Source organism: Antennarius striatus, chromosome 18, assembly GCF_040054535.1.
Source record: "Antennarius striatus isolate MH-2024 chromosome 18, ASM4005453v1, whole genome shotgun sequence".
In the NCBI taxonomy this organism is placed as follows: Eukaryota; Metazoa; Chordata; class Actinopteri; order Lophiiformes; family Antennariidae; genus Antennarius; species Antennarius striatus.
In genome coordinates this window covers 1,172,912-1,187,194 of record NC_090793.1, presented here as the reverse complement: position 1 = coordinate 1,187,194, position 14,283 = coordinate 1,172,912, and the positions used below count along the sequence as shown (strand labels likewise).

The window sequence follows — 14,283 nt, the reverse complement described above, 5'->3', positions numbered from 1 at the left end:
AAGAAGAGAGCAGCTAGAATCATCCACAGCCAATGCTCCATCTCTACCAGCAGGTTTTAATGATCAGGAGGAACTAGCTGATGTTCCACATTCACACTGACAATTGTTCTCTTGTCAGCAGCAGTTCTTATTGACACAGTGCAGAATTAGTCCACCTCCTACTGGATAATGTCGCCCCCTGCTGGAGGTCAGGGGTAAGTTGATCAGAGTGAATGAAGGTTTCCAGCAGCTTGTGTTTTTGTACAGAGACTGTGGGTTTGCTGTCACTGTGGGCCTCACAGCACAGTAGAACAGAGCAGAGTCTGTCACTGCAGCAGAGGAGATCTGCAGATCCATCTGGGTTTGATCTACACTCACTGCAGCTAACAGTCTGGACGCTGATATATTTCGTGTTACCCAGTGAGAGATGAGGAACTCTGGTGGTTTTCCTGGATATTGTCGATACCAGAAGAAAACATCAGCACCAGTTGCTGGTTTGTGGTATTTGTAGGACAGAGTAACAGTTGTGTCTTCTGAACCGGACTGTTCTTTCTGGACTGGAGTGAGTTCTTCACAGCTGAAACCTAAAGACACAAGAACTCTGGAATCAATGATGGACATTCAGATGTAATGAAATGAACTGTCTTCATGCTGCATGATCTCCATACCTGTTATAATGTAGAGAAGCAGTAGAGAGGACACACAGTGATGCAGTGACAGCATGTTGAATGAAGCTCATGTTTCAGGTTTGTCTATTAAATTGTACTGACTATGGAAGTTCCCCTATTGGTCAGGAACCGCTTAGCTCCTCCTCCAGTTTCTCTGTCTGATTTCAGGTTTGTATTGTTCTTTTGTTCAGTAACTTCCTCCTGGTGGACAGACAAGGAACTTAATTTTGATAAAGATGGAGTTGTGTTGTTATTGCTTATTTGAGAAGTTAAAAGACTTATTGATCGCTGAAGACCAAAATGCTTTTGTGACAGTTTCGCTGCTTCAGAAAGCATAGGGAGAAAAGTAAAAACACTACAATTATGTATATTATAATTGGTAGATCAAAAAAGGTAGATCAGCAAAGCTCAACTTTAGACCATGATTTTCTCTCAATTCAGTTATTTGTTCCTGCTTCTGCAAAGTCAAGACCCTTCCAGCTGCAGCTGACTATGTGTTCCTGACCCAGTCAAGGCAATTAGTGGAAAGTGAAGGTTAAAACCAGGACAACTCTGGTCTACCGTAAGGACAAATAACACTCTGTCTCATTACCTTTATTGATACATCCAACCACCATCAGGAAACTTCTGGAGATGACAGGTCTCTGTGTAGTAGCTAAAGTCAGTGGTGTAAAGAGGAAAGGAGACAGACCTGGCCCTTTTGGGGCCCCAGAGTTGCTGACCACACTGTCGGACACACAGACTTCAACACAAACTGTTGTCTGGAAGTGAGGCGGTCAACAATCCAGAACACTAGAGGATGGTAAACCTGCACAGTCGTCAACTTCTCACCTAGAAGAGAAAAGTCTTCTGGATTGTGTTCAAAGGACTAGAGAGGTCAATAAACATGACTCTCATGGTGTTTTCTACCTTCTCCAGATGAGCGTAAACATGATTCACCAGGTAGATGATGGCATCCAATGTTAGGCGAATGTCAGAGGATCCATTAGAGGTTGGACCAGGAGCCAGAGGAACTTCTGGACAACTCTGTCAAGGGTCTTCATGATTGTGGGAGGTCAGCGATGCAGGTCTATAATGATTAGCTCCACTTGGCCTTTGTGTATTTTGGTACAGGTCCCTGGGAAGACGTCTTCCAGATTACAGGGACACTCTGTAGTCTCAGTCTCATGCTCATCCTGTTTGTACCAAAGCAGGTTTGGACCTGAGATGCTGGTAAAATATTTACAGTCAAGTGTGACTGAACCTCCTTCAGGAGCAATGACATCTCCTGTTGTCTGGATCACTTTGTCTTCTCCTTTACATTCTGGAGTAAAAGAAAAAAATAGAGGAAGATAGAAATCAATAAAGACCTTTATGGTGTGAAAGGGTTTTAAATGACGTGATTTGTGTCTCACCAAAGAAGAGAGCAGCTAGAATCATCTACAGCCAATGCTCCATCTCTACCAGCAGGTTTTAATGATCAGGAGGAACTAGCTGATGTTCCACATTCACACTGACAATTGTTCTCTTGTCAGCAGCAGTTCTTATTGACACAGTGCAGAATTAGTCCACCTCCTACTGGATAATGTCGCCCCCTGCTGGAGGTCAGGGGTAAGTTCATCAGAGTGAATGAAGGTCTCCAGCAGCTTGTGTTTTTGTACAGAGACTGTGGGTTTGCTGTCACTGTGGGCCTCACAGCACAGTAGAACAGAGCAGAGTCTGTCACTGCAGCAGAGGAGATCTGCAGATCCATCTGGGTTTGATCTACACTCACTGCAGCTAACAGTCTGGACTCGGAATTATTTTGTGTTCCCCGGTGTGAGATGAGGAACTCTGGTGGTTTTCCTGGATATTGTCGATACCAGAAGAAAACATCAGCACCAGTTGCTGGTTTGTGGTATTTGTAGGACAGAGTAACAGTTGTGTCTTCTGAACCGGACTGTTCTTTCTGGACTGGAGTGAGTTCTTCACAGCTGAAACCTAAAGACACAAGAACTCTGGAATCAATGATGGACATTCAGATGTCATGAAATGAACTGTCTTCATGCTGCATGATCTCCATACCTGTTATAATGTAGAGAAGCAGTAGAGAGGACACACAGTGATGCAGTGACAGCATGTTGAATGAAGCTCATGTTTCAGGTTTGGTTGTTAAATTCTGCTGAATATGGAAGTTCCTCTCTCTTCTATTGGTCAGGAACAGCTTAGCTCCTCCTTCATTCCTTCTGTCTGATTTGATGTTTGTATTGTTCTTTTGTTCAGTAACTTCCTCCTGTTGTAAAGACAAGAAACGTCATTTTGTAGAAGATGGAGTTGTGTTTTTGTTGTTTATTTAGTAAAGGACGACTCAGACAATCAGAATCAGAATACATTTTTAATTCACAATCTGAAATTGCTTCTCCTACAGTCTCACTGCTCCAGAAAGTCCAACAGAAATGATCAGAGAACACACAATTATCAGAATAAGCAGAAACAAACAAATCAGAATAGAATAGGACAGTCTAAAAGAACATCCATGTTCAGTGCACCCTCGAGCGATCGCGCACCAACAATGGCGACTCCACTTCATTGCGGATTTTTGGTCAGCAGTCACGTGATACCGTACACGCATTCTATTGGCTGACGGCATCCAGAATTGAGCTCGTCCCGTCAGTCTCGGACTTTCATGAAACACAAAAGTGCTTTAAACAGTCGATAAGAGTGTGGGAAAAGGTAATACAGATAGAAGGTGGTTTAATATCAGTAGGTGGAGGGTTCATAAACATGTCAATTACCGTAATTAATTAGATAAATAGATTGTGATCTCCATCGCAAAGTCCTCATTTGCTTGTGGTTCCTGGAACGCATTAACACAAAGACCGAGTGTGCACTGTATATACCGTACTCATCGTCACCCGACTGTTAGAGAGGAGTCGTTTGGTTTGATGTTCACTGGCAGAAAACACTTCCTATGACACTCAGTAGGCGACACAGGAAGGGTCATCCTACTACTGAATGAAAATCTGTGTCCAATCAGTGTGCTGTACAGCAGGTGGGACTGATTGTCCCAGACGACCCTTGACTTGGACAGTGTCCTCCTCTCCAACACCATCGTCAGAGAGTCCAACTTTGCCCCAACAATGACCCCAGCCCTGTGTATCAGTCTGTCCAGTCTGTTGGTGTCTGCTACCCCAGATTACTGCCCCAGTACACCACAGCAAAGAGGAACACACAGACCACCTCAGACTGGTAGAACGTCCTCAGCAAGGTGTTGTAGATGTTAAAGGACTTCAGTGCCCTTGGGGAAAACAGGCAGTTTAACAGTGTGTGACTCCCTCTGGTGGATGTTGTGGAGGATGCTGTTGTCTGTGCTTCAACAGGTTTTTGTACAGAGTTCTGGTGTTTCCTGTCACTGTGGGCCTCACAACACAGTAGTACACAGCAGAGTCAGACGGCTGGAGGTTCTGGATCTTCAGAGGAACTGATCTTGAGGAGGAATTCAGTCTGGATGAAAATCTCTCTCTGAACTCAGCTTCTGTGTTTCCTTCATCCAGTTTATAGCGACTCAGCATGAATTTGGGGCCGTTGTTTCCATCCTGTTTGTACCAAAGCAGGTTTGGACCTGAGGTGCTGGTGAAATATTTACAGTCGAGTGTGACTGAACCTCCTTCAGGAGCAATGACATCTCCTGTTGTCTGGATCACTTTGTCTTCTCCTTTACATTCTGGGGAAGAAGAGAACAAACAGAGGAAGAGATGAATCAATAAAGACCTTTATGGTGTGAAAGGGTTTTAAATGACGTGATTTGTGTCTCACCAAAGAAGAGAGCAGCTAGAATCATCCACAGCCAATGCTCCATCTCTACCAGCAGGTTTTAATGATCAGGAGGAACTAGCTGATGTTCCACATTCACACTGACAATTGTTCTCTTGTCAGCAGCAGTTCTTATTGACACAGTGCAGAATTAGTCCACCGCCTACTGGATAATGTCGCCCCCTGGTGGAGGTCAGGGGTAAGTTGATCAGAGTGAATGAAGGTTTCCAGCAGCTTGTGTTTTTGTACAGAGACTGTGGGTTTGCTGTCACTGTGGGCCTCACAGCACAGTAGAACAGAGCAGAGTCTGTCACTGCAGCAGAGGAGATCTGCAGATCCATCTGGGTTTGATCTACACTCACTGCAGCTAACAGTCTGGACTGGGATTTATTTTGTGTTCCCAAGTGTGAGATGAGGAACTCTGGTGGTTTTCCTGGATATTGTCGATACCAGAAGAAAAAATCAGCACCAGTTGCTGGTTTGTGGTATTTGTAGGACAGAGTAACAGTTGTGTCTTCTGAACCGGACTGTTCTTTCTGGACTGGAGTGAGTTCTTCACAGCTGAAACCTAAAGACACAAGAACTCTGGAATCAATGATGGACATTCAGATGTCATGAAATGAACTGTCTTCATGCTGCATGATCTCCATACCTGTTATAATGTAGAGAAGCAGTAGAGAGGACACACAGTGATGCAGTGACAGCATGTTGAATGAAGCTCATGTTTCAGGTTTGTCTATTAAATTCTGCTGAAGATGGAAGTTCCTCTGTCTTCTATTGGTCAGGAACAGCTTAGCTCCTCCTTCATTCCTTCTGTCTGACTTGATGTTTGTATTGTTCTTTAGTTGAGTAGCTTCTTACTGCTGGACAGACAAGAAACGTCATTTTGTAGAAGATGGAGTTGTGTTGTTCTTGTTTATTTAGTAAATGAAGACTCAGACAATCAGAATCAGGATACAGTCAACCCTCAGTTTTCGAACATAATCCGTTCCAGAAGGCTATTCGAAAAGCGAGTTGTTCGAAATCCAAAACTATTTTTCCCATTATAATTAATGTAAATAATTTTAATCTGTTCCAAGTCTAAAAAACAACTTTTTCTAAGTTTTTTTTCTTTTCTTTTTTTTTACTATTTTACACCATAAACTGCACTGTATACTGTTTACCATAAATAAGAAGGGGTAGAAATAGACACTGTTTTATTTTAATAAAAGATATCCTGTCGAACTTTGAACACGAATGCGCTACGGAAGAAGCATCCTGGGCAGTTCGCTCGGCTCCCGAGTGAGTCGTGTTCAGGTACGCTCGGCTGCTTTCGGTTTGGTCAAGAGCCGAATTTTGGTTGAGTTCAGAGACGTAAAATTCTCGGATTTTCTGGTCGAAAACCGATTTGGTCCAGAACAGAAGCGTTTGAAAACCGAGGGTTAACTGTATGTTCTGAATTCACGAGAGAAAGATTGCGTTTTCTACTGTCTCACTGCTCCAGAAAGTCCAAGAGAAATGATCAGAGCACAAAAAATTAGAATAAGTAGAAACAGACAAATCAGAATAGATTAGAAGAGTCTAAAGTACATTCATGTAAATACCGTAATCATCATCATCCGACTGTCAGAGTGAGGAGTCGTTTAGTTTGATGTTCACAGGTAGGAAAGACTTCTTATGGTTCCCATGAGGAGACACAGGAAGGGTCATCCTACTACTGAATGAAAATCTGTGTCCAATCAGTGTGCTGTACAGCAGGTGGGACTGATTGTCCCAGAAGACCCTTGACTTGGACAGTGTCCTCCTCTCCAACACCATCGTCAGAGAGTCCAACTTTGCCCCAACAATGACCCCAGCCCTGTATATCAGTCTGTCCAGTCTGTTGGTGTCTGCTACCCCAGATTACTGCCCCAGTACACCACAGCAAAGAGGAACACACAGACCACCTCAGACTGGTAGAACGTCCTCAGCAAGGTGTTGTAGATGTTAAAGGACTTCAGGGCCCTTGGGGAAAACAGGCAGTTTAACAGTGTGTGACTCCCTCTGGTGGATGTTGTGGAGGATGCTGTTGTCTGTGCTTCAACAGGTTTCTGTACAGAGTTCTGGTGTTTCCTGTCACTGTGGGCCTCAGAACACAGTAGTACACAGCAGAGTCAGACGGCTGGAGGTTCTGGATCTTCAGAGGAACTGATCTTGAGGAGGAATTCAGTCTGGACGAAAATCTCTCTCTGAACTCAGCTTCTGCGTTTCCTTCATCCAGTTTATAGCGACTCAGCATGAATTTGGGGCCGTTGTTTCCATCCTGTTTGTACCAAAGCAGGTTTGGACCTGAGATGCTGGTGAAATATTTACAGTTGAGTGTGACTGAACCTCCTTCAGGAGCAATGACATCTCCTGTTGTCTGGATCACTTTGTCTTCTCCTTTACATTCTGGGGAAGAAGAGAACAAACAGAGGAAGAGATGAATCAATAAAGACCTTTATGGTGTGAAAGGGTTTTAAATGACGTGATTTGTGTCTCACCAAAGAAGAGAGCAGCTAGAATCATCCACAGCCAATGCTCCATCTCTACTAGCAGGTTTTAATGATCAGGAGGAACTAGCTGATGTTCCACATTCACACTGACAATTGTTCTCTTGTCAGCAGCAGTTCTTATTGACACAGTGCAGAATTAGTCCACCTCCTACTGGATAATGTCGCCCCCTGGTGGAGGTCAGGGGTAAGTTGATCAGAGTGAATGAAGGTTTCCAGCAGCTTGTGTTTTTGTACAGAGACTGTGGGTTTGCTGTCACTGTGGGCCTCACAGCACAGTAGAACAGAGCAGAGTCTGTCACTGCAGCAGAGGAGATCTGCAGATCCATCTGGGTTTGATCTACACTCACTGCAGCTAACAGTCTGGACTCGGATTTATTTTGTGTTCCCCGGTGGGAGATGAGGAACTCTGGTGGTTTTCCTGGATATTGTCGATACCAGAAGAAAAAATCAGCACCAGTTGCTGGTTTGTGGTATTTGTAGGACAGAGTAACAGTTGTGTCTTCTGAACCGGACTGTTCTTTCTGGACTGGAGTGAGTTCTTCACAGCTGAAACCTAAAGACACAAGAACTCTGGAATCAATGATGGACATTCAGATGTCATGAAATGAACTGTCTTCATGCTGCATGATCTCCATACCTGTTATAATGTAGAGAAGCAGTAGAGAGGACACACAGTGATGCAGTGACAGCATGTTGAATGAAGCTCATGTTTCAGGTTTGTCTATTAAATTGTACTGACTATGGAAGTTCCCCTATTGGTCAGGAACAGCTTAGCTCCTCCCTCAGTTTCTCTGTCTGATTTGATGTTTGTATTGTTCTTTTGTTCAGTAACTTCCTCCTGTTGTAAAGACAAGGAATGTCATTTTGTGGAAGATGGAGTTGTGTTTTTATTGTTTATTTAGTAAAGGACGACTCAGACAATCAGAATCAGAATACATTTTTAATTCAGGATTGGAAATTGCTTTTCCTACAGTCTCACTGCTCCAGAAAGTCCAACAGAAATGATCAGAGAACAAAAAATCATCAGAATAAGTAGAAACAAACAAATCAGAATAGAATAGGACGGTCTAAAAGAACATCCATGTTCAGTGCACCCTCGAGCGATCGCGCACCAACAATGGCGACTCCACTTCATTGCGGATTTTTGGTCAGCAGTCACGTGATACCGTACACGCATTCTTTTGGCTGACGGCATCCAGAATTGAGCTCGTCCCGTCAGTCTCGGACTTTCATGAAACACAAAAGTGCTTTAAACAGTCGATAAGAGTGTGGGAAAAGGTAATACAGATAGAAGGTGGTTTAATATCAGTAGGTGGAGGGTCATAAACGTGTAAATTACCGTAATTAATTAGATAAATAGATTGTGATCTCCATCGCAAAGTCCTCATCTGCTTGTGGTTCCTGGAACGCATTAACACAAAGACCGAGGGTGCACTGTATATACCGTACTCATCGTCACCCGACTGTTAGAGAGGAGTTGTTTGATTTGATGTTCACTGGCAGAAAACACTTCCTATGACACTCAGTAGGCGACACAGGAAGGGTCATCCTACTACTGAATGAAAATCTGTGTCCAATCAGTGTGCTGTACAGCAGGTGGGACTGATTGTCCCAGACGACCCTTGACTTGGACAGTGTCCTCCTCTCCAACACCATCGTCAGAGAGTCCAACTTTGCCCCAACAATGATCCCAGCCCTGTGTATCAGTCTGTCCAGTCTGTTGGTGTCTGCTACCCCAGATTACTGCCCCAGTACACCACAGCAAAGAGGAAAACACAGACCACCTCAGACTGGTAGAACGTCCTCAGCAAGGTGTTGTAGATGTTAAAGGACTTCAGGGCCCTTGGGGAAAACAGGCAGTTTAACAGTGTGTGACTCCCTCTGGTGGATGTTGTGGAGGATGCTGTTGTCTGTGCTTCAACAGGTTTTTGTACAGAGTTCTGGTGTTTCCTGTCACTGTGGGCCTCACAACACAGTAGTACACAGCAGAGTCAGACGGCTGGAGGTTCTGGATCTTCAGAGGAACTGATCTTGAGGAGGAATTCAGTCTGGATGAAAATCTCTCTCTGAACTCAGCTTCTGTGTTTCCTTCATCCAGTTTATAGCGACTCAGCATGAATTTGGGGCCGTTGTTTCCATCCTGTTTGTACCAAAACAGGTTTGGACGTGTGTCGCTGGTGAAATATTTACAGTCGAGTGTGACTGAACCTCCGTCAGGAGCAATGACATCTCCTGTTGTCTGGATCACTTTGTCTTCTCCTTTACATTCTGGGGAAGAAGAGAACAAACAGAGGAAGAGATGAATCAATAAAGACCTTTATGGTGTGAAAGGGTTCTAAATGACGTGATTTGTGTCTCACCAAAGAAGAGAGCAGCTAGAATCATCCACAGCCAATGCTCCATCTCTACCAGCAGGTTTTAATGATCAGGAGGAACTAGCTGATGTTCCACATTCACACTGACAATTGTTCTCTTGTCAGCAGCAGTTCTTATTGACACAGTGCAGAATTAGTCCACCTCCTACTGCAGGGATTCCTAAAGTGTGGTGCGCCAGCTGCCTCCAGGGGGTGCACGAGTGTAGTGGCAGCTGAGCACCTTGAAATACATAAATAATTAAATAAATAATTTAAACACTTTTTAATGCAGGATTAATAGTTTAAATATTTAAATTCATTCATGTAAATCATTTGTAATTTTCAATTAAAAAATGTTTTGGGAAAATTTTAAATAAAATAAAAAAATACCCAAAATGCACTTGGCTTTCTCCTAGCTACGTGATAGCTTGTTGTGATAGCAACAACAATAACATGCCGAAATGCATAACTGGTTGAAAACGGGCAGTCTGTCCGGTATTAAATGTGGGAGGAATGAAAGAGGACAGGATACTTTGGCCCAACTGAGAGCTGTGAGGTCTACCAGGATGAAGAAATCCAGCAGGAAAAAGAGAGTGATGATGACGAGACAGGGAAACTGAAAATGAGGAGCACAGAACACAGAAAACTCACCCGGACACTTCAACGGGAGAAGGGGGTAAAGAACACAATGAGACTCGTACTCGAAAGAGAAAATATGATGTTGAACTTGGGCCCGGATACAAGCGGCCGAAATGAGTTTCCTCCACAGGGTGTCCGGGCTCTCCCGTAGAGATAGGGTGAGAAGTTTGGTCATCCGGGAGGGACTCGGACTCGAGCCGCTGCTCCTCCGCATCGAGAGGAGCCAGATGAGGTGGCTCGGGCATCTGGTCAGGATGCCTCCTGGACGTCTCCCAAGGTGAGGTGTTCCAGGCACGTCCTACCGGGAGGAGGCCCCGGGGACGACCCAGGACACGCTGGAGAGACTATGTCTCCTGGCTGGCCTGGGAACGCCTTGGGATTCTCCCGGAGGAGCTGGACGAAGTGGCTAGGGAGAGGGAAGTCTGGGCTACCTGGCTTAAGTTGCTGCCCCCGCGACCCGACCCCAGATAAGCGGAAGAGAATGCATGAATGGATGGATGGAACTTGGGCCTATGTTATTTTGATTCTTTGTGGCGGAGTAGCATATTTGTTACCATTTAATAACTGTTACAGTTTGTTCAATAGGCCTATTTGTAACATAGTAATAACTGCTGTTCATCACTCATGTGTAGTCGGCTTGCTCGGCGACCATTTTGACTTTAAATGTTATTATTGTCATTTTTATATTGTTACTATTCTTCTCCCCACCGTTTCTAAAGTCAGAGATCATTAGGCCCATTATTGATCAATCTATTCTGTGTTAACAGGAGCCTATATTATTAAACTTGATACCTATATGGCTATAAAGACTACGCCTTTTCTTTCTTTTTTTTCATGTTTCGGGCATTGGGGGGCGTCAGCTAAGTCGGGAGGTAGAAGTGGGTGCGCAAACTGAAAGGTTTGGGAACTGCTGGCCTACTGGATAATGTCGCCCCCTAGTGGAGGTCAGGGGTAAGTTCATCAGTGAATGAAGGTTTCCAGCAGCTTGTGTTTTTGTACAGAGACTGTGGGTTTGCTGTCACTGTGGGCCTCACAGCACAGTAGAACAGAGCAGAGTCTGTCACTGCAGCAGAGGAGATCTGCAGATCCATCTGGGTTTGATCTACACTCACTGCAGCTAACAGTCTGGACTCAGATTTATTTTGTGTTCCCCAGTGGGAGATGAGGAACTCTGGTGGTTTTCCTGGATATTGTCGATACCAGAAGAAAACATCAGCACCAGTTGCTGGTTTGTGGTATTTGTAGGACAGAGTAACAGTTGTGTCTTCTGAACCGGACTGTTCTTTCTGGACTGGAGTGAGTTCTTCACAGCTGAAACCTAAAGACACAAGAACTCTGGAATCAATGATGGACATTCAGATGTAATGAAATGAACTGTCTTCATGCTGCATGATCTCCATACCTGTTATAATGTAGAGAAGCAGTAGAGAGGACACACAGTGATGCAGTGACAGCATGTTGAATGAAGCTCATGTTTCTGGTTTGGCTATTAAATTGTACTGACTATGGAAGTTCCCCTATTGGTCAGGAACAGCTTAGCTCCTCCTTCAGTTTCTCTGTCTGATTTCAGGTTTGTATTGTTCTTTTGTTCAGTAACTTCCTCCTGGTGGACAGACAAGGAATGTCATTTTGTGAAAGATGGAGTTGTGTTGTTGTTTATTTGGGAAGTTAAAAGACTTATTGATCGCTGAAGATGAAATTGCTTTTGTTACAGTTTCGCTGCTTCAGAAAGTATGCGGAGAAAAAATAAAAACACTAAAATTATCCATATTATAACTGGTAGTTCAAAAAAGGTAGATCAGCAAAGCTCAGCTTCAGACCATGATTTTGTCTCAATTCAGTTATTTGTTCCTTCTTCTGCAAAGTCAAGACCCTTCCAGCTGCAGCTGACTATGTGTTCCTGACCCAGTCAAGGCAATTAGTGGAAAGTGAAGGGAAACAAAAGGGCAACTCTGGACTTCCATAAGGACAAATAACACTCTGTCTCATTACCTTTATTGATACATCCAACCACCACTGTCATCAGGAAACTTCTGGAGATGACAGGTCTCTGTGTAGTAGCTAAAGTCAGTGGTGTAAAGAGGAAAGGAGGGAGACAGACCTGGCCCTTTTGGGGCTCCAGAGTTGCTGACCACACTGTCAGACACACAGACTTCAACACAAACGGTTGTCTGGAAGTGAGTCGGTCAACAATCCAGAACACTAGAGGATGGTAAACCTGCACAGTCGTCAACTTCTCACCTAGAAGAGAAAAGTCCTCTGGATTGTGTTCAAAGGACTAGAGAGGTCAATAAACATGCCCCTATGGTGTTTTCTACCTTGTCCAGGTGAGCGTAAACATGATTCACCAGGTAGATGATGGCATCCAATGTTAGGCGAATGTCAGAGGATCCATTAGAGGTTGGACCAGGAGCCGGAGGAACTTCTGGACAACTCTGTCAAGGGTCTTCATGATTGTGGGAGGTCAGCGATACAGGTCTATAATCCATAGCTCCACTTGGCCTTTGTGTATTTTGGTACAGGTCCCTGGGAAGACGTCTTCCAGATTACAGGGACACTCTGTAGTCTCAGTCTCATGCTGAAGACATGTTGTAGGACTAAACATAGCTGAGAGGTACAGGATGTAAGCACACTGGGATTCACCCCGTCTGGGACAGCAGCCTTCTGACAATGAAGACGTCTAAACTGACTCCAGCATCTAATATGTCATTGTTCAGACTCACATTACTACTTGAAAGAAAGACTAACAATGAGTCAACACATGATTTGAAATCCAACTGTTTAAACAATGAACCACAGCTGACGTGGACAGATCAGTGAAGTTTAACAGTGTGTGACTCCCTCTGGTGGATGTTGTGGAGGATGCTGTTGTCTGTGCTTCAACAGGTTTTTGTACAGAGTTCTGGTGTTTCCTGTCACTGTGGGCCTCACAACACAGTAGTACACAGCAGAGTCAGACGGCTGGAGGTTCTGGATCTTCAGAGGAACTGATCTTGAGGAGGAATTCAGTCTGGATGAAAATCTCTCTCTGAACTCAGCTTCTGTGTTTCCTTCATCCAGTTTATAACGACTCAGCATGAATTTGGGGCCGTTGTTTCCATCCTGTTTGTACCAAAACAGGTTTGGACCTGATTTGCTGGTGAAATATTTACAGTCGAGTGTGACTGAACCTCCTTCAGGAGCAATGACATCTCCTGTTGTCTGGATCACTTTGTCTTCTCCTTTACATTCTGGGGAAGAAGAGAACAAACAGAGGAAGAGATGAATCAATAAAGACCTTTATGGTGTGAAAGGGTTTTAAATGACGTGATTTGTGTCTCACCAAAGAAGAGAGCAGCTAGAATCATCCACAGCCAATGCTCCATCTCTACCAGCAGGTTTTAATGATCAGGAGGAACTAGCTGATGTTCCACATTCACACTGACAATTGTTCTCTTGTCAGCAGCAGTTCTTATTGACACAGTGCAGAATTAGTCCACCTCCTACTGGATAATGTCGCCCCCTGCTGGAGGTCAGGGGTAAGTTCATCACAGTGAATGAAGGTTTCCAGCAGCTTGTGTTTTTGTACAGAGACTGTGGGTTTGCTGTCACTGTGGGCCTCACAGCACAGTAGAACAGAGCAGAGTCTGTCACTGCAGCAGAGGAGATCTGCAGATCCATCTGGGTTTGATCTACACTCACTGCAGCTAACAGTCTGGACTCGGATTTATTTTGTGTTCCCCGGTGGGAGATGAGGAACTCTGGTGGTTTTCCTGGATATTGTCGATACCAGAAGAAAACATCAGCACCAGTTGCTGGTTTGTGGTATTTGTAGGACAGAGTAACAGTTGTGTCTTCTGAACCGGACTGTTCTTTCTGGACTGGAGTGAGTTCTTCACAGCTGAAACCTAAAGACACAAGAACTCTGGAATCAATGATGGACATTCAGATGTCATGAAATGAACTGTCTTCATGCTGCATGATCTCCATACCTGTTATAATGTAGAGAAGCAGTAGAGAGGACACACAGTGATGCAGTGACAGCATGTTGAATGAAGCTCATGTTTCTGGTTTGTCTATTAAATTGTACTGACTATGGAAGTTCCCCTATTGGTCAGGAACAGCTTAGCTCCTCCTTCAGTCTCTCTGTCTGATTTCAGGTTTGTATTGTTCTTTTGTTCAGTAACTTCCTCCTGGTGGACAGACAAGGAACTTAATTTTGTGAAAGATGGAGTTGTGTTGTTGTTTATTTGGGAAGTTAAAATACTTATTGATCGCTGAAGATGAAATTGCTTTTTTTAGTTTCACTGCTTCAGAAAGTATGGGGAGAAAAAGTAAAAACACTAAAATTATCCATATTATAATTGGTAGATCAAAAAA

The 14,283-nt window shown here is 44.0% G+C and overlaps 2 protein-coding genes across 2 annotated transcripts; both read right to left on the bottom strand.

Moving 5' to 3' along the window:
- Nucleotides 1–1,926: 1,926 nt before the first annotated feature.
- On the bottom strand, nt 1,927–6,962 carry LOC137612377 (uncharacterized). The gene is made up of 8 exons (XM_068340872.1): nt 6,920–6,962; nt 6,476–6,827; nt 6,304–6,401; nt 3,996–4,329; nt 3,806–3,903; nt 2,691–2,756; nt 2,311–2,606; nt 1,927–1,950 (listed from the first exon to the last, which is right to left on the bottom strand). Exons 1-8 carry the CDS (start codon nt 6,960–6,962, stop codon nt 1,927–1,929), a joined length of 1,311 nt encoding a protein of 436 aa, XP_068196973.1.
- Nucleotides 6,963–8,661: 1,699 nt separating this feature from the next.
- LOC137612375 (uncharacterized) lies at nt 8,662–13,289 on the bottom strand. The gene is made up of 6 exons (XM_068340870.1): nt 13,247–13,289; nt 12,803–13,154; nt 12,026–12,060; nt 9,292–9,336; nt 8,848–9,199; nt 8,662–8,773 (listed from the first exon to the last, which is right to left on the bottom strand). The coding sequence occupies exons 1-6, from the start codon at nt 13,287–13,289 to the stop codon at nt 8,662–8,664; spliced, it is 939 nt and encodes a 312-aa protein (XP_068196971.1).
- Nucleotides 13,290–14,283: the final 994 nt, after the last annotated feature.